The sequence below is a fragment of the Convolutriloba macropyga genome, chromosome 13, assembly GCF_964194025.1.
Source record: "Convolutriloba macropyga chromosome 13, txConMacr16.3, whole genome shotgun sequence".
Lineage (NCBI taxonomy): Eukaryota > Metazoa > Xenacoelomorpha > Acoela > Convolutidae > Convolutriloba > Convolutriloba macropyga.
In genome coordinates this window covers 37830064-37853038 of record NC_134480.1, presented here as the reverse complement: position 1 = coordinate 37853038, position 22975 = coordinate 37830064, and the positions used below count along the sequence as shown (strand labels likewise).

General features: G+C 35.8%; 2 protein-coding genes across 5 annotated transcripts in view; both read left to right on the top strand.

Moving 5' to 3' along the window:
• Window positions 1–4175: 4175 nt before the first annotated feature.
• On the top strand, window positions 4176–10523 carry LOC142351508 (electron transfer flavoprotein subunit beta-like). The gene is made up of 4 exons (XM_075403565.1): window positions 4176–4349; window positions 4623–4845; window positions 7318–7520; window positions 9812–10523. Exons 1-4 carry the CDS (start codon window positions 4201–4203, stop codon window positions 10005–10007), a joined length of 771 nt encoding a protein of 256 aa, XP_075259680.1. The 5' UTR covers window positions 4176–4200; the 3' UTR covers window positions 10008–10523.
• A 2898-nt stretch (window positions 10524–13421) lies between these two features.
• Window positions 13422–22975, top strand: part of LOC142352056 (septin-2-like) — a 31866-nt gene continuing 22312 nt past the window's right edge. The window contains exons 1-6 of one of the 4 annotated variants that reach the window (XM_075404406.1): window positions 13422–13555; window positions 14580–14693; window positions 15187–15268; window positions 15514–15540; window positions 15678–15704; window positions 18404–18544. In XM_075404406.1, the coding sequence (XP_075260521.1) occupies window positions 13426–13555; window positions 14580–14693; window positions 15187–15268; window positions 15514–15540; window positions 15678–15704; window positions 18404–18544 (521 nt within the window). In that variant the 5' untranslated portion in view covers window positions 13422–13425. The remainder of the gene's footprint in view (window positions 13556–14579; window positions 14694–15186; window positions 15269–15513; window positions 15541–15677; window positions 15705–18403; window positions 18545–22975) is intronic. The other 3 variants (XM_075404408.1, XM_075404407.1, XM_075404409.1) reach the window with 3 other exon arrangements.

The window sequence follows — 22975 nt, the reverse complement described above, 5'->3', positions numbered from 1 at the left end:
GACAGTGTCAGATTCAGGTTTTTGCAGGGAGATCAATTTAAACTTTGGGAAGCAAATTTGTCTTGGAAGTTGTTTCAGCGTTGGAATCTAAAGAGACAAAAATTGCAAATGAGTTTGCCGTTGAGTTTCTCGTAAACGTGCACCGACAATCCTTCTGGTCTTCAATGCCAGGTGCTTCTTCAGACTGAGTCTTCCCATACCAGCTCTCTAGGCCATGGTTGAAGGTTGAGTCAACAGGTTGATAACTGGAATCATGTGTGAGGCCACTGCTGAAGCTTAGGATGCAAGCTGAGCAAGTTTATGCGAGGATGAGACGCCAGGTTCACCCCATGAGGGTAACAAGACTGCTTGGAAAAGCGCGTTTTCGTCAAGATTCTCATTCGTTACCCTATTCAATTTTGTTTTTAAAATAGCATCGTATTTCTCCAATAAACAAAAGAACATGTCCCACTAGTTGGAATATATGCCAGTTTAGACCCACATACAAAGAAATCAAATGCTCTGACATATCACAATAAAGATTTTAAAAAAGACCGACAATAAAAAATTTTCTTACAAACATTGTTGATCACTAAAATCCTTTCATTCAAGGAAATTAAAAACGAAATTTTATATATCTGCAGTCGTAGCAACAAAATTATTTATCTGAGTACATATATATATATATATATATATATATATATATATATATAAAGTTATATATATATATATATATATATATATATATATATATATATATACATATATATATATATATATATATATTTATATAAATCTGATTTGATGTAGCAGATTATTATTGAAATGTTTCAACTTCTCAAATATCAAAATGGAAAACCATACTTAAATAACACAATTTCACTGCGTTTTTCAATTGTAACGTTGAAAGTTTCGTTTTGTTACCTGTCTTTCTTTCAAGTTGTAATTTCATCTCCAAACTAAGCTTTCAGTGTCAATTCTCGTGTTCGGTATTCGTTGTACGTGTTAATGGCCGGTTTCAGTGTTCTAATATGAAGCTTCTCTACTGTCAATAACTTAGATTGGTTGCCACACTGTTCTAATATCTTGCGCTGGACAGCTGTTTTATCAACGTTGATCTCAACTGCTTTGATTCCTCATAGCTGAGTTCACCTTGGCATACTCTGCAACCCTTGCGGTAATATGTCTGCATGTCGGCCCTAATTAGATTTGCATCCTTTTCAAATGAGTTCATAAATTACGTAGAATTCGAGGTCTATATCAAAGCTAGACTTAAGTCTATGTAAACAGCTCTGATGTTTCCGATTGGTGAAAATTGTTTGTACAGGATGAATTTTGTTCAGCTCCTTAACAAATTTATTAGAAATATTGCCTCTGTACTGATATACAAATTGTTGTTTCCAGTATTTTTTGTTGTTTTACAGCTAAGCCAGAGTTTTATCTTTTTCTTGTTTCTTTCATTCGCAGCTGGATAATTGTATTTTTGACAATTTTTCCATCCCAATGCCTAGGATATCGATCACATTCTCAATTTTTGTTCATTTCTTGTCAATGTTGCATGGAACACTTCCCAATTGCTAGTGCCTCAAAACAGGCAGTTTTATTGTTCCCTGTGTTATGCTTTTCTTATGTTGAAGGGTGCACAAATACGATAGTTCAGAATTGTTCCAGTATGTGATGGTTGTCTATACCGTGTGCAAAAAAATGTACCCTGCACTTGTACGTTAATTGACTTGTCCAGAAATGGCAAATCGTTTGGTCATTCCTGGCTTCTAATGTAAATTGAAGATATTTATGGAGGTTATTGGCCGCATCTAATAGCTCATTGGGGTCACCTCTAACTTTTCTCACAAAATCGTTGACACATCTTAGAAACAATTTTTGTTTTGGACGAACAGTTTAAGTCAGACATATCAAATTCACGGCAAAATGAGGACCACCAGAACTGGTCTTCCTTGTTATCTTATTCTTTGTTATTTGTCCGGTGACGTTTTGAGTGGAACCATCCAATACAAATTTTTACACTGAACGTTCCTGGAACGTGCTGCTAAACGGTGTTCACAATTGCGACAGCTGTTCAATTGTGCGTTGTTTTGCATTTAAGTTTCTGTTAATTCAATAGTGGCTCCCACGATTTCATCCAATTGTTAGCAAAAATCACTGCCAAGGACGCACCCCTTGCAAAGCCGTCTTTCTGACAGAACCAAGTTCATTGCGTTTCAAATGGACGTTTGTGACGACTAATTCAGGCAGACATTTCACTGTTGCTCTAGGTATGTCTCTTTTATCGTCCGTAGCATAAAACGATTGCAGGGCAATAATAATGGCTTCTTTTACGGGAACGTCGGTGTATAAAATTTTACACATAATGATAGGATTTGCTCACCTATATGAAGTTTTTTGCTCCAGAATTTTTCCTGTGCCATTGCTGTTAGTTTTTATGTTTGCTCTTCAATCTTTTGGAAAATTGATGTTAGAAATTTGTTAAGGTTATGGTAACAACTTCCCGGGATAGAGAGATCAAACTGAGTTTTCATAATCTAAGCTTTCATAATAACCTCCAAATCACAATACAGTCCAATCACCTTTCTCAGAAGCATGTTCAAAATTTTTTTCTATGTTATACCATTTGATTGACACTCATGATCAGTAATCCAGTAGTCTACATAGATGAGATTTTCAACCGCTTGACAACAACGAACACGATGAAATCTGAGCCGTGTACATCGAGTCCCGAAAAGCCTCCGATAAATTACCCTCCAAACAATTACATCGAAGCTTGATGACATGGGAATTGGTGGGAAAATGCTCGCAAGCTAACTGACAGACCGACAACAAAGGATTAGAATTAGTAATTAGAACTCTGAAAGGTACAAGGTCACCAGTGAAGTACAACGGCTTACTCATAAAGCCTTTAATATTCATCTTTTTTATCAACACCTTACCCAACTGCGTCCGTAGAACACAGGAATATGGATACGTCGATGATTTCAAAGTAATAACGTCAAGTCTCCAAGAAGCTGATCAAGCAGCTAAATGCAGTCAACAATGACGCAACGACATTGTTCTAAACCTTAATAAGAACAAAATCCTGTCAATCATAGGTCAAACATCAACCCCCGAAGAAGGCCAAAATCTTCAATTTGTGATAACCCAAAAAGACTCTGGGGTGATCATGTCTTCGCTGGTGGACATTATTGAATAAAACGTCTCCAAGATGGCGGGGTAGGGGCCCTGTCAGATAAAATTCCTTTAATTAAGGATCCAGGGTGCAAAAGCTTTTACGATCTCGGAATTGATCAATCACAGTTACCAGTGTTATAGCCAGCATAGAAGTCAGATGTCTCAGAAGTCAAAATTTTTTTTACAAAAAGTCGTAATTTTTGACATTTGCGTATGATTTTTGACTTTTTCTCGGAAATGGTTGACTTTTGACCTTTGACGTCCACGATAAAACTCGTCTGTTGAAAAATAGTTGGGGTCACAGAAGTTTAGTTTGGCTTACGATTTTTTTGACGGTTGGGGGGCACAAGGGCCCTTTTCTAAAAGTTTGCTGCTAACTTAATTGAGCTATTGATGTTCTGTAAAGTCCAGGCGGTCGTCCAAGTAGTTAGTGACAAACGCGAGTAATAAAAAATGCGAAAGAAAGTTTTTGAAAATTTGATCTTTGAATTTTTGACCCAATTTTTCGAAAATTTGACCAAAAAAACGGTTGAGTCCGAAAAAAATCAAACTTTCGAAAAAGATATAAAAAAAGTGCTTCCTGTGCAAAAATTGCTACTGGCTGATGTTTTTTTTCTAAAAATCAAACAAAAAAACACTTAAAAAATCTGAAAAATCTGGACTTATGATTTTTTCAGTATAAGTTAAAATCGGGACTTGCTGAGGGGCTTGCCCCTGAAGACAGTCCCCACGTTAAACAGAAAGACATGATGCTGCTGCTCTCTTAATGTCTAGCCCGAGCCGGAATGGCTCGGCCAAGCTGAAATTGATGTTATAACAGAAAGGCTTTCATTGACTCCTTATTATTACTTTTTGTCAAAAAAACAAATTAGGAATCGTAACTATGGAACTCAGCGAACACAAATCAGCTACGAGATTTACTGCGAGCGACAAACACCTGAACCAGTTTGACCACTTGCCGAGTGGCGAAACTCCTGACAGCTCTAGGTTCTGTCCATGAAACTGCTAAAGGCAATTTTTGTCTATTTTCAGTTTACGATGGGTCTTAAAGTCTTAGTTGGGGTCAAAAGAGCAATAGACTATGCTGTTAAAATCAGGGTCAGGCCTGATAAACTGGGAGTTGTCACGGAAGGAATCAAACACAGCATGAACCCATTCGACGAAATAGCTGTTGAGGAAGCAATCAGGTTGAAATTTCACTCAATTTCTGTTTAACTCACAGGTTCCTTAAAAAAGTTGCGGCCTTTTCAAATTATAGCCCCTGGAGGAATATACCTCACGTTATGGTCAAATTATTGTAATTAGGGAGCTGTTAGTTGTAGCCACTGTTTTAACGGAAGGAGACGGTCTGATGGCTAGGGTCTAAGGCTAGGTAATAAAAAATGTTGCCCTGATGTAGTGTATTTGGTTACGTCAGCTGGGGCTGTTATGATAACGATGAAAAAACGGGACGTTTATAGGTTAAAAGAAAAGAAGAAAGTTGACGAAATCATTGCATTCAGTTGTGGACCTACCCAGTCACAGGAAACTCTACGCACAGCATTGGCCATGGGAGCTGATAAAGCTATACATGTCGAAGTTGACCAGACTACACATGAGTCTCTTTCTCCACTCCACATTTCAAAAATGATTGCCAAATTAGTTGAAGAGCACAAAGTTGATTTAGTACTATTAGGAAAGCAGGTTAGTGATAAAGGTTTGCTTGCGTACCTCGATGGTCATCATTTTTAAACGAAAAGTTCAAGCTGAGAATTTTTCAACAAAAACTATAAACTGCTGACTTTAACTATTGGAAATATACGGAATATTTCCAATATTGGAAATAACGAAATATTGGAATAAAAGTTTGCTATGGACTCTGGAAGGTTGGCAGGTGCCGTGATCGTCTCTTGAAAAATTGGATCTTGCCACCTGAACTGTTTATCTCAAAACTGAGCTTAGCAAAACTACAAACTGATATACGTTTCTAGGGGAACATCTGAAAGTTCCACCTCCAATATATGAAGCAGGACCTCAGAACAAAACAACTCATATACAAAAGAAAAAAGGCAAAAAAATTTGAGTAAATCTGATGCTAGCCAGCGTTGAAAAGTGAAATAAGTTGCCCCCACGAGTCAGAGCTTTGATCTATAATCATAACTTTAAGCAAGCGTTAATTGGTTTCGATATTGGTTCCAATTTAGATATTGGTTCTTTTTAATGGCCGCACTGCGATATCTGGGTTATTATTTGTTTTCTCTTCTTTTTTTTGTAACTCAAAGAATTTAAGTTGTATTGGGGTGCTGCTTTTAAGAAAACATTTTCATGATTTTTGAAGTAAAATGCCAGTTTTGATTTTGGTCACGTCGAGACAGGAATTCGAACGAAAAAGCGAGTGGTTATGTGGCGTGAAAATTTTCACTCTAATTTCAAAGCAGAGCAAATAAAGGAAGTTTGAAGAAAAGTTCGCCATCTCGCTTATGGATTTTTGTTCACATGCGGCAATTTGACTTCAGTTACTGTTTTTTTTCGATTTTCTTGATAGTTTTTTTTATAAATGGTTTTTCCTATCTTTTCACAGTCCATTCTAGTTATAGTTTTTTTGTTTAGTCAATGAAAATTCTTTGAATTGTTTCATGATTTGTCCTGCTGTGTTTTCTATTTAGTCGAGGTTTTTGTTACGACCATATGGCGTCACAATCCCTTCAAATCAGCTTTTTAATTTTAACTGAATTGCGTCCGTGTCGTCTTTTTTATTAATAGTGGAGCGAGTTTTGTTCACTCGTGATTTAGTTTTTGGCCACACGTGACTTACTCACTCTCAAAAATTACTTCTTCACTCTGAGATTGATTTTTCTTTACCTTAATTCAGAGAGATAAGGTCAAGCGAATTTGTTTGACTCTAATTGAAAGTTTTTTGAGAGCATTTCTGGTTATTTGAGATGTATTTTCAGATTCTTACTTAATCAAAACATAACATCTCAGCATTTAATAAAAAAATTTCTTTTCTCTTTCTTTTCCTATCTTTTCGAGACTGCAAATCTACAAAGCTATTGCGGCTTTTTTCTGGCAATCTCCCAGCTGTGTTAATTTTATATTTAAAAGCACATACGAACAGCTTCAGTGATCATTATATTCAATTTATAATAACGCATTTTGGATTGTTATTTGATATTTTAAACATGTTAGTATTTAGACTAACTGTTATGCTTTCAGTGCGTTGTAGAAATTTGCGTTGTTTGAACCTGATATTTTTATAGGTCTATATTGGTTAAAAGAGGTAACACGATAAAGGCATCCCATGAAAAGTCGATCTCGAAATTTTAACTAGTGGTGCAGCTGATGAATTACTTAACTGAAGTTGACTGATGTTTGCAAGTCAAAGTTCAAAATATCCAAAGTTTTCCTAAGCTTCAACCATGAAATTATAGCTTAAATATAAGCTTTGTACCGACGAAATTTTTAATCGCTCTCGATCAAAAGTTGAAGAAATTATTGTGAACGGGTCTTGTTTATGCTGTTTTTGCTCGACATTTTTTGTGCTTTTGTTCTAGAACATTCTTTCTTTTTTAAGTGACTTTTTGAGTGCTTGATTTTTGCATGATCGCAATTGCTTTGGTTCCAAAACTTAGTCTGTTGCTAAATAAAAGGCCGTTTTAGGTGAGTAAATAGTTAAGTTGGTATTGCTTAGTGGTATCTACCAGACAACAGTTCGAACCCGTCAACTATTTGGCGTGTTTATGTTTCTGCACCCATTAAAAGTTGTCTGCGCTAAACTCCCCCCCCCCGCCTCTGAATTAAATTGCCCCGCCTGTAGTGCGACATCAACTCGTCCGACGTTAGTAGGTTTATGTTTCTCCATTGATGTTCTAATTGTTCTGAGATTTTTCAGGCATGTTTCAGAAACGAAATTCAATGGTGGTCTAACATTTTTACCCATTTTTCTGTTTTCGCCGCTTTTCGCTTTTGGTCGACGTTGACCAAATAGAGAACCAATTTATGCCTAAACTTTTTTGCCTAAATCATGAAATAAATTATCCATGCTATCGGTTACAAATATTTGTATGGCTACCTGCCCACGAGGAAAGCCTTAATTTAAGTTGAAGAAGGTTTTTATTAAAAAAGAGATTTTCAAGCTGAGTAAATGTAGCCAATAAAATTAGGATTAACTTTTAGGCCATTGATGGAGACAACGCACAGACTGGTCAAATGACAGCCGGTCTATTGGGCTGGTCCCAAGCCACGTTTGCCTCTGAAGTTCATTTGAATGACTCGAATAGCGAGGCTGAAGTTGTTAGAGAAGTGGATGGTGGATTACAGACAATTAAACTGAAGTTACCTGCTGTTGTTACTGCTGATTTGCGATTAAATGAACCCAGGTAGGGCTGAACTGCTAGATTTTGTAAAATAGCAATCTCTTAAATTGATTCTGAACACGCATTTTGAAATTACGTATTTTTTGAATAAGTAAATTACAGGTCAAATATTTCTTTCTGATTAGTTGTACAGATTTTCAGATCAATATTAGAGGTCCATCCTGCTAAACAATGTTTTCATCGATAATTAATTTTGCTTGAATGATATAAATTTTCCTCTGCTTTAAATATTCTAGTTTTTATTTTGTTCTGACCGCTCCTTTTAGCTTCACTATTTTATAAACGTAACGATGCAATTAGAGTGCGGAAGAGTCGTATTATAATAGCAGTTAATTCTGCTTTGATAAGAAACGCTATGCTATACCTTTAAATTAGACTCGTGCGTTTCGATATAACTTTTAATCTCGAATTATTAATTGTTCTCAAACTCGTACCGCAATTTTAATGGATATAAGAATCATTTATGTTGGAAATAAAAACTAAGAGAACCAAGAGTAAAACTAGTTAGGCACTAAATTCAGGGGGTACCACAATTTTGTTGAATTAGTTTAAGGATAAACGATGTAAATCTTACTTGCTCAATTGAAAGTTTTCTGTCAATCACAGTCAGCTCAATCTGAATTGTTAAATTATCCAATGCCATGTAAAATGAGTTCCAAGTCTGGTCAAAATTCACTAAGAATTTTGTATTGCTCTCAAACGAAGTTTGTAGCAGTTATATTAGTCATGTGGTTTTTATGCAATTTTTCGTGGTTTTTTTGACCAATTTTTTAAATGAATGGAATTATTTCCAAACGTAATGAATCAGCAGTATTCTGATTGTCTACTGAACTGTGGTTTCTTATATTTATTCTTCAAAATATTACTAATTGCTGAAATTTCTATAAAAATTTGAATCCATTTTCTCACTGTCGGACCAATTAAGAATTTCTCGTAAACGCTTGACAAGGAAATTGCTTTTGCGAATTTTCACCAATCATATTTGTCCTGTGGTCTTTTTTAATAGCCGCACAGCGATAGCTGAGGCTATTATTGGCCTTCTCTTGGTTTTTTACAATTCAAAGAATTTGAATTGTATTGGGGCGCTGTCTTTTTTTTTTTTTAATATCTGTTCACACATTTTCATGATTTTTGAAGTCAAATTGGAGTAGTGATTTTGGTCACACCGAAACAGGAAATGGAGCGAAAAAGCGAGTGGTTTTGCGGCGTGAAATTTTTTCGCTCTAATTTTAAAGTAGAGTGAGAATACGGTGTTTGAACAAAAATTCGCTTTATCGGTAGTGGTTTTTTGTTCACATGCGGCAATTTCACTTTGATTTTTACTGTTTTTTCGATTTTTTGGATCGGATTTTTTTCTAAATGGTTTTTCCAATCCATTCATAGTCCGTTCTAGGTCTAGTTTTCTGTTGAGTCAATGAAAATTCTTTGAATTGTACGTCAGGACTTGTCCTGCTATGTTTTTTTATTTCGTCGTCATGATTTTTGTTACGACCATATGACGTCACAGCCACTTCTTGTTCATTCGTTCATGCAATTTTAACTGAATTGCATGTGTGACGTCATTTTTCGCTCTTAGTGGAGCGAGATTTTTTGTTCATGCGCGTGATTAAATTTTTGGTCACACTTGACTTACCTCACTCACAAAAATGACTTCCTCACTTTGAAATTGACTTTTATTTAATTTAATTCAAAGAGATAAGGTCAAATGGGTGTGTTTCACTCTAAATGAAGGTTATTTGAGATCAGCTAATAGAGGCAGCAATAATTTATACAGATCTTTAATCAAAATATAACAGATCAGCCTTCAACGAAAAGACAAATTTTTTTGATCTGTCCTTTTACTGTTTTTTGACTGCCGATCTACGAATCTATTGCGGCTATTTTCTGGCAATCTGCCAGCTATGTTATGCGAATTTTTTTTTGCTTGAGCAATCAATTTTCGCCGGATCCTTTTTGACTTTTCGGCCTCAAAATTAGGATAAACAGGTAACCCCTGGAGGGCTAAGTTCTCTTAGAGTCTTTTGGCTTACTAAACTCTAAGTATTCTATTCACCGAAACTGTCGTGGAGATATAACTTCATGGTGGGAAGGGCAGTTCTTAGAGTTCGGTTTCCCTCCCCCTTCACTGATTATAGGCCCCCAATCCCCCCACTTGACCAACCCCCCCCCCCCCCCCCCCCGATCCTGCACATTGTTCCACACGCAACCCGGAGCGCTCCGACCACCCCAACCCTCAGGCGTTCCCTATGCTGTTATTTATTTTGATGTATTGTGATTTGATGTGCCCATTCCAGGTATGCTACACTGCCCAACATTATGAAGGCGAAGAAAAAGCCTCTGACCAAATTGTCCCCTTCTGACCTTGGAGTGGACACAACCCCCAGACATCAGGTGCTTTCAGTGGAGGACCCTCCAGTCAGACAAGCGGGTCAAACTGTACCCGATGTTAGCACTCTGGTCGAGAAGTTGAAGGGCGCTGGCGTTATATGAGGCTTGAAAAGTCTGAAATTCACCATTTTAAAAAGCCTCTTTGCAATAGTAGATCTTGGATTGGTTGAAAATTGCCCGGTGGCGAGCAGCAAATTCGATGGTTATTCTAGAGAGCGGGCGGAAATAGACTTTAACTCGAAGTTAATTATTCTATTATTTTGATGTGAATTATCTATGTTACCCAATAGTGTTGAGAACGCCAGAAAAGTTGAGAGCAATAGTTTAGTTATGTATCTATTCGACCTCTGAAAATGAAACCCAATAATCTAACATTTGAGGAGCCTCTCAGTTCAAATGCGATACATGTTAAACACAGAATTTAGACTGCGGTCGGGACTTGATTGATTGCTTAATAATTGACCTGGTTTCCTAATTCGTAGTAAGGTAATTTTGCTCTTGTTATACACTGTTACCGGATTGTCATTTTCCTGTTCACTTCTCTCTAGCTATTGATGGAATTGTCTAATTGAAATATTTGTTATTGAACAAATTTCATTCCATTTACATTAGACTTTTTTTCTGGGTTTTGCGGCTTTAGTTAAAACCAGCAGAAAGACCGTCAGCCCCGATATGTTTATCACCAAAAAACAGCGATATGACTGCACAACGCGATTATTGCATTTTTCAGTATAGTTTAATTTTTTAAAAGTTATCTATTAGCTGTCTGTGTTTTTACAGCATAGATCTTAGGTGTGACCTATTGCCTAATTTAAAATACTGTCGAGATGTGTAGTTGAAACCCGATGATAAACTTTTTAAAGGACCGGAAAATTACCGTCACATCATAGGCATATTTTTTGTTCTGATTTTTTTTTGCATATTTTGGGCAGTTGGCAGCATTTTAATGATAGGTCTGAAAACAGTAAACGAAGAACAAATTTCCAGCCTTTTGGCACTGTAGTGGGAATCAAGGCCGACATTACGTGTCTGTTCATTAAGTTCCAACCCGTCATATGTAAAAAAGCGTTCAATCGTACAATTAAACACATTCGCAGATAATTTCTTAAGCGCAGCCTTGAATATATTTTTTAATGTGTGCTAGAAGAGTGCTCTGACCAGATCATGTGATTTGCATGAGGCAGAAATATAGGAATCAGAAAAAATCAACGTCCTGGAACAATTTTTCATGCAATTGTTAACACTCGTACAAAAATAAAGGGCAAGAATTCTGGTCAACGTATTGGCAGAGATTAGAGCAAAAGATTTTAAAATTTTATGCCCTCAAGTATAATATTACATCAAATCGCTGCTCATGGACAGCATACCAAAGCTACTTCGTACAAAATTAGCAGGTATTGATATTTGATCCTTTTTCAAAAAAAAATTGGAAAAAAAATTTTTAAATGTATTTATATTCAAATAAAATAAAAACCAGCAGTACTCTTATTGTGTCTGATGTTAATTCTTCGAAAATTTTTTGTAATCGTTTTTGAAAATTTCTGTTGAAAGTCTTGATCAATTTCCTCTTTGTCAAACCATTCAAGCATTTTAGGTGATTACTCGACAAGGCAATTGTTAGTAATTTGACCGCCATTATTCGTTTTTTTTTACATTTATTTCGAAACGCTACGGCCAATACATTTTTCCTTCACAGAACGTGCATCAAAAATTCTCTCCTGGAGCAAAAATTTGGAGATCGCCTTATTGGTTATGATATCAAAAAATTATTTTTTTCAAAATTTATCCCCAAATAATTATTAATTGCTCTCGAACGAAGTTCAACACGTTTACAATAATTGCTATGAACTTCGTTCGAGCAAATCACTAGTTAAGGATGTCACAGATTGCGAAATCAATTTCAAACTGGAAAAAAATAAATCCTTGAATTCTGGTCCCGGCAAAGCATTTAAACATTTAAAAACTGTCCAAGAATTGATATTAACATTTCCGAGGTAAAAAAACTAAAAACAGTTTTAATTTTTATTAAGTTTTGTATTTCTCATTTTTTTCTCACTCCAAATAGTAATCATATATTTAATCCTGTCTATGTATTTTTGAAAACTAGCGTGCTAGCTACAAAAAAAAATGATTTGTGCCGTTTCCAAGGTAAACATTTGCGAAATTTTTGAAAATTGTTATTATAGCTGAATGCTGAGCATAGCTATATTGCGGTGATTTTATTTTTTTTACTCTTTCGTTTTCCATTTAGTCACGCTGCAAACTTCAGAACACCCATTTTTGTTGATATTTTCACGCCGCTATTTCGCTGATCTTTCGCTACTTCAATGCGTGACGTCATTTCTTATTGGTGGTGAGTTTTAAGTTGAACTCCTGTGAGACTTATCTCACGCTCTAAATGACTCTAACTTTATTTAGGTCACTTGAGATCACACTAACGCCTTACAAGGTGAATATAGGACTCGTACATAATCAATGTTATTAATAAAGCATGGCAACCAAAATAAAATAACAAATTTGAAGTTTTTGAGAACTTTTTAGTTGGAAAAAACTTTTGGTCTCTAAAAAAGGTTGGCAACCGTGTCAACTCAATTCTTTATCTTTTGATTTCTATATTCCACATCAAGTAAGTCTTTCACAGCTATTTCGGCAATCTGCCGTCTCTGTTTTAATTTTTTATATTGTAATTTATCAAAGATGTGTGATTTTGGAATTTATCAAAATGTTTGATTTTCAAGTATTATTTAAGACTGAAACGCTTAAACATGCAATGCGTTTTACTACCGTTACTTGAAACTGGAAAATGGCTGATAACTCAAACATCTTTTTGGGTTGCGATTTCCCGTCTACCTACCTAGTGATATTGTCTAGTTTTCTGTTCAACAGTTGGATATCACCGTTTCCCAGCTGGAAATCGCAAAAGTCGATGACTTGGCAGTTTTGGGTGCTTTTTGGGCTTAAGTGCTTCAAATTAAACAAAAACACCGCGGACAAACATTTGACCGCCCATTCTGAGTTCATTAGGCTACGTTTTAAGTGTTCTCGAACAAAGTTTGCATCGATTATTGCAGCCGAGTGGCCTTTTATGCAAAATTGGCTCCTGTCGTTTTAATTCCATTGACTTTTTATCACGCTTGAGTTTTGCGTGACCTATAATAATCTCTCATTCACAATTTTAACCTGTTGAACACGAATGGTGGCGGGCCAATATAACCGGGCCTGCGTCAGATCATCGTGAGCAATTTGTCCGACATTGGTCGGTTATCGTAAATGAACATTCTGGAGGCGGTTATTTCGGGCCGAAAATTTTGCCCCAAGCGGTAAAAACGAAAATAGCCTCTTTCCGTCCTCTGGCTCCAAAGCAACCCTACAGATGCTTGTTGTATTAGTGTTACAAAACCGGTATTCAACTCGAAGTTTTATAAAAAGTTCCGGAGGTTATTTCTGTTTTGATAAAGATAGTGTTTAAAGTTACTAGTTGGCTTGAATACAATAATGAATGAACTTTTCAGATTTAATAATGGTAGCTGCATCTGCGAATGAGCTCCCAGTGGCTAAGTTGAATGGACCAGTCGGGTTCTTCTCCCTCCCAGACAGGGCAGTTCAACATGTTCTGTCCAAGGACTTCTATTTCAATGTCATGTGCATAGGTTAGCAACATCTACCTGTTGTTCTCCAAAGAGCTAATTATCTCTTGAGATTTCATCACTTTTCCCTACTTTTCTCCAATTTCAATGAGAACAGAGCAGATTGTTTTTGCTCTTTTTTCCTCGTTAAAATCCAAGCCCCTAATAGATTTTGCTAAGAGAAAGTATTTCTGTTGATGCTTTGATCTTATGTTTTCTCTTTTGATGAAGAAGCTTTATAAATGGTGTTATCGACATTGATGATCCTTTGACCTCTTGTCATATATTTTTACGGCTAAAATGTAAACTTTGATTGTTACCAAAAACTCGAATCATTCGCAACCAAAGCAAGCAACCACAAGGGGCACGTGTTGAAACCGATGGATAAATAAAGGTTGAATTCTGGCTAAATTTTCCAAGAACAGACAAAGAGCAGCAAACCCAGCCGAACTCAGTTAGGCTCTCGCCTTTGTCAAATGGTATCTATAGAGTAAAGAATTGATTCTTTAATTTGAAACATCTTAAATGAAGTTGATAAGAGCTAAAAGTTTGCGGAGATGTGAACATCCTTAAATACTCGTCTCGTTTTAAATTGACTGCGGCTAGATAAATTTGAATTGTTATTTCGTCAGTTTTGGTGGACACCGAAGTTTTTGTATTGCATGTGAGAGCAACTGTTTAATACCTACGGAGTACATGCGGAAAGTAGATTTACTTGCAGAAATTGTATTTAGGCACAGAAGTTTTGTGTGTCAGTATAAAAATTTCAAGAAGCTATATGAACCTTTTCTGCTCGCTCATATTTATTGACTTTCCATATGATTTAATGGGATCTGTTTTTTCACCCGTGAAGTTTTGAATGGACATCTAGTGAACAATTTTTTTGCCGATGCTCAAGTAGAAGGCTGGAACTGGGAAATGTTATTACCCCAGACCATTATAATGGTACAAAGCAACAGTTATAGATGGTGCTGCTTGGCGAGAGAAAAAAACTAAATAAGTAAATGATGGCAATGTAATGGTTGTGATATTTGTCTCCGTTGTTTAGGTGAGACTGGTGTTGGGAAGACTACATTGATGTCAACCCTGTTCAACAGGGACTTTCCTCTCAAACCCAACAACCACTTTGAGAAGTCTGTCTCCATTCAGGAGCACCAGGAAGGTATTGTAATCCTGTGACAATTTCAAACTAATTTTGGACGATTTGGCATTTTTTAAAAAGAGCTGCGTGAAGTGTTGAGTTTATGCACCTTCCAGCGTAAAATGTCTACAAATAATCCGCAAGTGTTATGCATCTTTTACGCACTATGTGATTCAGTATGCCTAAAATAATCTTCAGTCCTAAACAATGGCGCCTCAAAACCTAAACAAATTCTCCTCAAAGACGTCTAGAGAGTAATAGACATGATTGAGCATGCTTGCACATGATTCATAACGTAAGCCATCGACAAAATGTTGCTCTGAATGTGACACAATCAATTTTTTTTTTCATCTTCATCAGAAGGTAGTTTTATTGATGGTAGTGTCGCTTTTTTCAGGGCTGACTTGCCTATTTTTTAAATCAAAGTACAAAACGAATCAATTCAAAACGAGACTAATGTAAAGACTACCAGATCTCTTGTGAATTTAGAATAAATTTGTTTTGGTCATTTCAGTGATAAACGAGGCAAATGTGAGGATGAATTTGAAGATCATAGACACGTGTGGGTATGGAGATCAACTCAGCACAGAAACCAGGTAAATAAGGATTAAATTGGTTTATAATCAATCAAGTTTGTCTTGTTGTCAAGTTGGCCTGGAAGAAAATAAATCATTTGGGGTTTCTAATTTTGATTATACGAAAGCGTCAGCAATACAAACGTGAAGATATCAAAATTAATTTTGATTAGACAAATTTATCAATATTTGAGGAAAATATTCCCGAGATTTTTCCCATCAGCAAACTTTCCTATAAACGATTCGAACACTATTTAGCGTTTCAGGAAAAGCAAATCATTCAAAACAAGAGCGTAAGTGTTCACACGTCATGCAAATTAAACAAAAAATTACGTTTACGAGTGCGCTGTTTAACATTGTAGGATCATTATGGACATCAATCTTCCTTTAGTTTGCGTAAACTATACTTTCAGTTTCATTATTTCTTCAGCGGATTAACCCCACCTAATTTTAAAAGGTTAGTTGCGAAAGTGAAGCCTTTCCCGCTTTTCCTTACGCGTTTCAAACTCATCCTTACTTCCAAGAAAATAGATAATTTATGACAAACTGATGAAATATTTGTTAAACTGTTGTGTCGTACATTTCAGTGTTTTGTTAATAGCCGTGTTTAGCTAACAGCTGTTGAGAGCTACTGAAAGTTGTCCCAATTGTTCTAACTATATTTTCTTGCTGTTATATACTGATATCATAGAAGACCCTATTTGTGGCACACTATTTTTGGTTAGGTGCTGCATTTTGGCGGATTAAAATTTCATGTGCTTTAACTGTCAGTCAATGAGGGCAAAAATGATTCGCCTAAAATTGTTTGTAGCTACTTCAAATTTTCGTCACCAAATAAAGAAACTTGATAGTGATTTGGTTGACTTTTCATGCTTATTGTTAAAATAATTGGCTTTTGTTTCCGCTTTTGTGGTCATTCGTATTTTTGATTGAAAGTGAAAAAGCAACAATTATGTCACCTGTCATTTTTTTCATCTGTCTTTACTGTCACTTGTAGCAATAATTTGGGTTCTGATCGTATTTTCTGCAATTTTTATATGTATACTCTCCCTGACTGTTTTATATCGCATTCATTTGAACACGGTTTACGCCAATCAAGTCTTGGTGTCATACGCCGAGGAGCATTTTTTACGATTTACTATTTTATTTAACAAAATTGCTTAACAGGCATAAATTGAAGATGTGAAGAACATTCACACTTTTCTGGTTGTTCGTTCGCTTTGATTTATCTTGAATGGTTTTGAAGTAATTTTTCGCAATAAGATGGCAACCCTGTCGAAAAATTGACAATTACAAACGTTGGAAATATAAACAGATTGATCTTGGCTACTGCACTCTAAATCCCCTATTCTCTGATCCCATTTGAGGTCGAGTCTCTAGTTCATATTATTTAGTTCCAGTGGTATTTTGGTTCACGCTGAAGTAAAATGAACCCCTCCAGTTGTTCGTGAGCAATGCCTGCGACGTTAATCGGTTCATGGTCTTCAATTGTGATGTCATTTGGGGTCTTTGCGAATCTATTCCGAATCTTTAGATAATTTTTTGGAGCATTATGGTGTAAGCAGATCTGAATTTGATTCTTCTAAAACATTGTGTTTTGTCTTGGTGAAATTTTAGAACCGCGTGATTTTTGTCAGTTTTTTGCATAACTGAACTATAATTTTTGTTTTTCGCTGATTTTCATAACTCTTTGCCACACTGTTAAAGAATTGTCTTTGCTCATAATGTTTTTGATAAGTATATTTGGTCAGCTCTTTTGAACAGTTCTGAAGCTATAGTTTGGGCCATTACTTTTCTTCGCTTTGAAATCGTTGTGGGAATCAATTTTTATTGCTACGATTTATGTTCCTAACGCAAATGCATGTACACAACAAATATTTTAAAACGAGAGGGTAGCTGAGAAGGTGTCACTTAGATGTTGTTTTGCCCCATGAAGTTTTGCTTATATATTATAAGCCCTTGAGTTTTTTGTATCTCACCTGTAGCTCAAATTTTGTACTTCGGGTATTTCAATTCTAAATTTATTTCTCGCTTCACTTGAGCTTTTTTTGTCAAAAAATCTTTTTCCCGAATAGGCCGAAGGAACGTTGTGTTATTTGTTTGATATGATTATTTGGTTCAAAAGGTATTTCCTACATCAGCTTGCGCAATCCAATATTTAAAGGTCATTTAAGTATGTAAGTAATGTTAATACTAGAAATTGAACTCATATCAATGGACTGAGTCACTTATCTGGTTCGCAAATTTTTCTAATCAATTCTTGACTTAATTTGTTAATTTTAGTTTCGCAATTGCACAATCTGATATTTTTTTCTTGTTTGTATTGAAAGCTGACAATTGAATGGATTTTTAATTCAACGTAAAGAGTCCCAAGATTTGCATTGAAACTTTTCGTAAATTATGGCTCAACGATTAAATGGGTTTATCCAAATAAGCACGAATGATTATATAGAAATTTTCCGTGCATTTTATATGGCATCATATATCTATTTTTTAGATTATCTATGCATTATTTATTGTCTGATTTTATAGCATTTAGTCTGTTAGGTTGTCTATATCGGTGAATAGAAATACATATACAGCAGAAATTACCAGACAAAAGTCCGACTTGTAATAGTTGCTCCTCGAACTGGTCTCTTCTAATCGAATTCAACGAGGCTATGAAAACATTTTTTGAAAATTTAATGTAAAATGTGTTAGTAAAAGTTTTTTCTCTGTAGTGTTGAATTTTGTGTTGTATTTTTTGTGTCTGTTCATAAGACCCAAAACTGCAATTGCTTTAAATGGAGAATGTTCGATTTAGCCATGATGAGCTATTTATGACCAGTGACCCGGTACTATGAGGACCTAGTTTTCGTTGTGGTTTTTATTTGTCTCCAAATTTAGTTTGATTTATCTGCAGAATTATCTGGGGTTTTTTATGTTGTCTAGAATTTGTCATGCAGCACCCTTTTTAAGAAAAGGTCTTTCTACAAATCGTGTAGCAAATTCAGATGTCATAAAAATCCTAAATTTTAGTTCCTGTCTTTGAGGAGCAATCATTTTAGTATGTTGGCTCATCTAAATATCCACCTTATTAATGTTAACTGAAAAGTAATCTACGTTATGAGATGCACTGAAAAGTTTTAAATATACATAAATACAGTCTTGTTTCAGTGGGGATGTTCTTGTGAAATATGTGGAGGACCAGTTCGAGAAATATCTCGAGGAGGAGTTGAGGATCAAGAGGAACCTGGCTTTCTTCCCGGATCCCCGAGTCCATCTATGTCTGTACTTCATCAACCCAAGTGGACACGGGTAAGTGCTAGTATCCCTATGCCTGATTTGAAAAATGGAACCAAAATTAACGAAATAAAATCAATTATGTGACTGTCTGCTGATGAAAGAATTCTGCTCTCCGTGTTTCCGTGGTTCTTATAATAATAATAAATTGTTCAATTGCTCTCGAACGAAGTTTGAGGCAATTATTCTAAACGTGTCTTTTTTATGCAAAATTTTAGCTAGACTGTTTTTTCGCTTTTGATCTAGAATATTCTTTTACTTCCCGAGTGACTTTTTGTTCTTCAATTTTGAGTGATCTCAATTGTTCGCATTATTTGATGCTAATATAAAAGTGATTGTGAGCTGTTGAGGACCAAAAAAGTAGTAGCTTAGTGGAGATGTCAGACTGCTATCCTGGCGGTCGAGGGATTGAACCCCTATGAGGTCGGAGTTGTTGTACCCATAAAAAATTTGTAAGCTACGCCCCTAAATTAAATTGCCCCCCGCCTGTCCTTCGAGAGCAATTTATCCGACGTTCGTCGGTCTACGTTTTGGTGTTACGTTGGAATAACAGACGTGCCTATGAAATTTTACCCATTTTTTTGCTACTGGATCAAAATTAGCTGATGATCAACTCTAATTGGTTGGTCAATATTTACCCCTGACCTATTACACGCTCTGAACAGCCACAGCGTAATTATTCGTATTGACCATAAGCATGCCGAGAACGATTGCTTTAATGAGCATTTGCTATAATTAATGATTGGGTTCCCATCTACCATCACCACCTCACCTTGCGCAACACCCTACGCTTGAGTGCAAACAACTGTCCTTGAGAACCTTATTCCGACCTCTGTTTAATTGCTTTCAAACAAAGTTATATTAGTCCTGCTGGATTTTTAATGCGATTTTTCGTACAAGCGACTTTTCGTCTGATCATTTTTTTCGCCAATCATTTGTATTTTTGTCATCAAAAACGGGAGGAAAGGCTAAAGCCCGGAAGGCATTGAGTGCTCTTAGAGCCTAGCAGCTCACAAGTATCCGATTCATGGAAACTGTTTAGAGGCGAAATTCATGGTGTGAAGGGCGGTTCTCCGAGTTTGACCGCACCCACTTACCCCCCCCCCCCTCCCTCCTCCTCTCACCTACCTAAGTTAAAAAAAGCCTCCGTAAGCTCAGAAAGCAACTGATGAAGCCAACAACTCTCCAGACGTTTGACAGCCATTTGCCCGACGTTTTTTGGTTATGATTCTCATTTTGAACTGAATCTGCGCCAATGTTTAACGGGGGTCTGTTTTTAATAGCCGCCCTCATCTTCTCAGCCGGCTATTATAGCGCTCCTATTTTTTTTACAATTCAAAGAATTTGAATTGTATTGGGGCGCTGTCTTTTTTTTTTAAGATCTGTTCACACATTTTCATGATTTTTGAAGTCAAATTTGAGTAGTGATTTTGGTCACGCCGAAACAGGAAATGGAGCGAAAAAGCGAGTGGTTTTGCGGCGTGATTTTTTTTCGCTCTAATTTTAAACTAGAGTGCGAAAATGGTGTTTGAACAAAAATTCGGTTTCTCGCTAGTGGCTTTTTGTTCACATGCGGCAATTTCACATTGATTTTTACTGTTTTTTCGATTTTTTGGATCGGATTTTTTTCTAAATGCTTTTCCCAATCCATTCACAGCTCATGCTAGGCCTAGTTTTTTGTTTGAATTAAATTTTCATTTCTCGCTAGTGGTTTTTTTGTTCACATGCGGCATTTTGACATTGATTTTTTGTTTTTTTTTTTTTTTATTTTTTGATCTGATTTTTTTTGAAAATGGTTTTCGCAATTCACTCATAGTCCATTCTAGGTCTAGTTTTTCTGTTTAGTCAATGAAAATTCTTTGAATTGTACGTCAGGACTTGTCCTGCTATGTTTTTTTACTTCGTCGAATAAAAAAATGTTTCGCTTTACCTCATTTTGCCGCCTTTTCGTGAAATCTTTTTGACTTCTCTAGGCTAGTTTCTCTCTTCTCTCATTCTGCTAAAAGTGATTTTGAACATGAGTTGCTCAGCAAAGCAATTCAAAATGAACAGAGTTAGTACAAAAATGGATGTCAGAAATAGAAACGGGATAAACCCATAAAGCCCAATTTTAGATGCCCGCTATTTGAACGTCGTTCCTATAAGTCTTATTTACCATCTCTAATGCTTATTGTTTTTGATTGTAGCCCCTGTAGCCTCTCTCTAAGAAACAGAAGTATGTTCAACTACGAAATGCCATCAAAATAAATCGGACTTAAAAAATGTTTTTGTACAAAAATCTTTTTTTTTCAATATCTTCTGTTATTTCAATCCCAATCTTGCTTATTGGAATCAACGGCGGCTATTTTCCGGCAATCTGCCGGGTATGTTATGAATTAAGCCACCATATTTAGCCCAGCGTCAGTTGCGAAGGCGACCAACAGAGTTCAAGATCAGGGACTTGGACTGACCAGAAGTCAAGAATTGACTGAACTTAATTTTGCCAGTCAAATACGACTGCCTCAATAAATTCGTGATTTTTAACGCTTTCCTGCGTATGCGATGCCTCTCGGTCTCCATAACCCGGGGTCCGCTAATATAACTTTCCGAATGCAGCTTTTGTCTTCGGTCATCTGCAAGAACATTAATTTAGTAAAGCACGGTGTTACTAAATCGGGAAGATTTTTTAAAGCTAAGCTCGTCGACAAAGCAGGGTGCAACAAAATTGCTGTTAATAGTTTCGTGGCTTTTGATGGCTATTCTTAAAATTTTTGTTTGTTATTTTTTCTTGCCGCCGATCAGATACATGCTTCCAATGGCAGTAGGTTTCCCACATAACACCTCACCCCACTTAAGTAGTTATATCGGAGCAAGAGTGGGGGGGGGGGGTAAAAGGACGTACCTATGTATAAAGATTACCTATAGCCTATTTTCATCAATTTTCCAAAGACGTACCTAAAAAAGAGAGTGAGAACAATAGACCTGTCATCTTATCGTAATTACCCAGGGGTAATTATCTTAATTACCCCAGGGAAATGCATCCGCTCTAATGCACTTCAGCAAATCTTATCTACTTACTAAAATATATCTGCAGAACTTTTACTTTTAATCGTTTCCACATTTTATTCATTCGCGCATAGTTATCACAACTATAACTTTCTTTCATTCATTTACATAAGGAGAATACTATTTTATCATTTTTCATTGCAATTCAGTCATTTTTTACTGAATTTACCCGATTTTCGGCTGATATACGTAAATTTTGACAATTTTACCATTTTTTGCCAAAAATTACCCAATTCTTGGCAAAAATACCCAATTTCTCCCAAAAAATACCCAATCTTTCCCAAAAAATACCCAATTTTTCCCAAAAAATACCCAATTCTTCCCAAAAAATACCCAATTCTTGGCGAAAATACCCAATTCTTCCCAAAAAATACCCAATTCCTCCCAAAAAATACCCAATTTTTCCCAAAAAATACCCAATTTTTCCCAAAAAATACCCAATTTTTCCCAAAAAATACCCAATTCTGACAAAAAATACCCAATTCTTCCCAAGAAATACCCAATTCTGGCCAAAAAATACCCAATTCTTCCCAAAAAATACCCAATTCTTGGCAAAAAATACCCAATTGTTCCCAAAAATACCCAATTCTTCCCAAAAATACCCAATTCCTGGCAAAAAATACCCAATTCTTCCCAAAAAATACCCAATTCTGGCCAATAAATACCCAATTCTGGCCAAAAAATACCCAATTCTTGGCAAAAAATACCCAATTTTTCCCAAAAAATACCCAATTCTTCCCAAAAAATACCCAATTCTTGGCAAAAATACCCAATTCTTGACAAAAGTTAATCAGTTTGAACTAAAAATAACTAGTTTTATCAGCATATTTCGAAAAATTACCCAAAATTCAAGGAAATTTACTCAAATTTTCCTTAAATTTTTCTAATTTACTCCCATTAGTCCCACAATTTCGTAATTTCAGAACTTTACAAGTTTCAAAATCTTTATTGTAATAAAGAAATCTCACGTGATTCCATTATTTTTGTTTGGAGGTAAATCACCTCTGCTTTGTGAAGTCTCCTAATAACAAATCTAGTGCGTCATCTATTAATAATCATAAAACTCTCACGTGATTAGACAGCTAGTCACTTTATTATCGTTACAATTACTCATAACATTACGATTACATCGTAGTACTTTACAATTACGTCACTGTACTTTACAATTACGTCATAGTGTCGTCATAATTACGCCATAATAACGTCACAATTACCTCATTATGTCGTCACCATTACGTCATTATGTCGTCATATTAAGTTTTTTTTAACAAAGAAATTTTGCTTTCCGTTTATTTTCATTTTCCTGATTTACAGAATTGAGTGCAGTTGATTACAATAATCTTTACAACTTCTGACAACTATTTAATTTCATTGCAATTTCCATTTTAACATTTTTTACTC

Coding starts and splice junctions, on each gene's coding strand:
- LOC142351508 (XM_075403565.1), top strand. CDS start 4,201: ATGGGTCTTAAAGTCTTAGTTGGGGTCAAAAGAGCAATAGACTATGCT. Junction 4,350..4,622: donor GCTGTTGAGGAAGCAATCAG/GTTGAAATTTCA, acceptor GGACGTTTATAG/GTTAAAAGAAAAGAAGAAAG. Junction 7,521..9,811: donor TTGCGATTAAATGAACCCAG/GTAGGGCTGAAC, acceptor TGCCCATTCCAG/GTATGCTACACTGCCCAACA.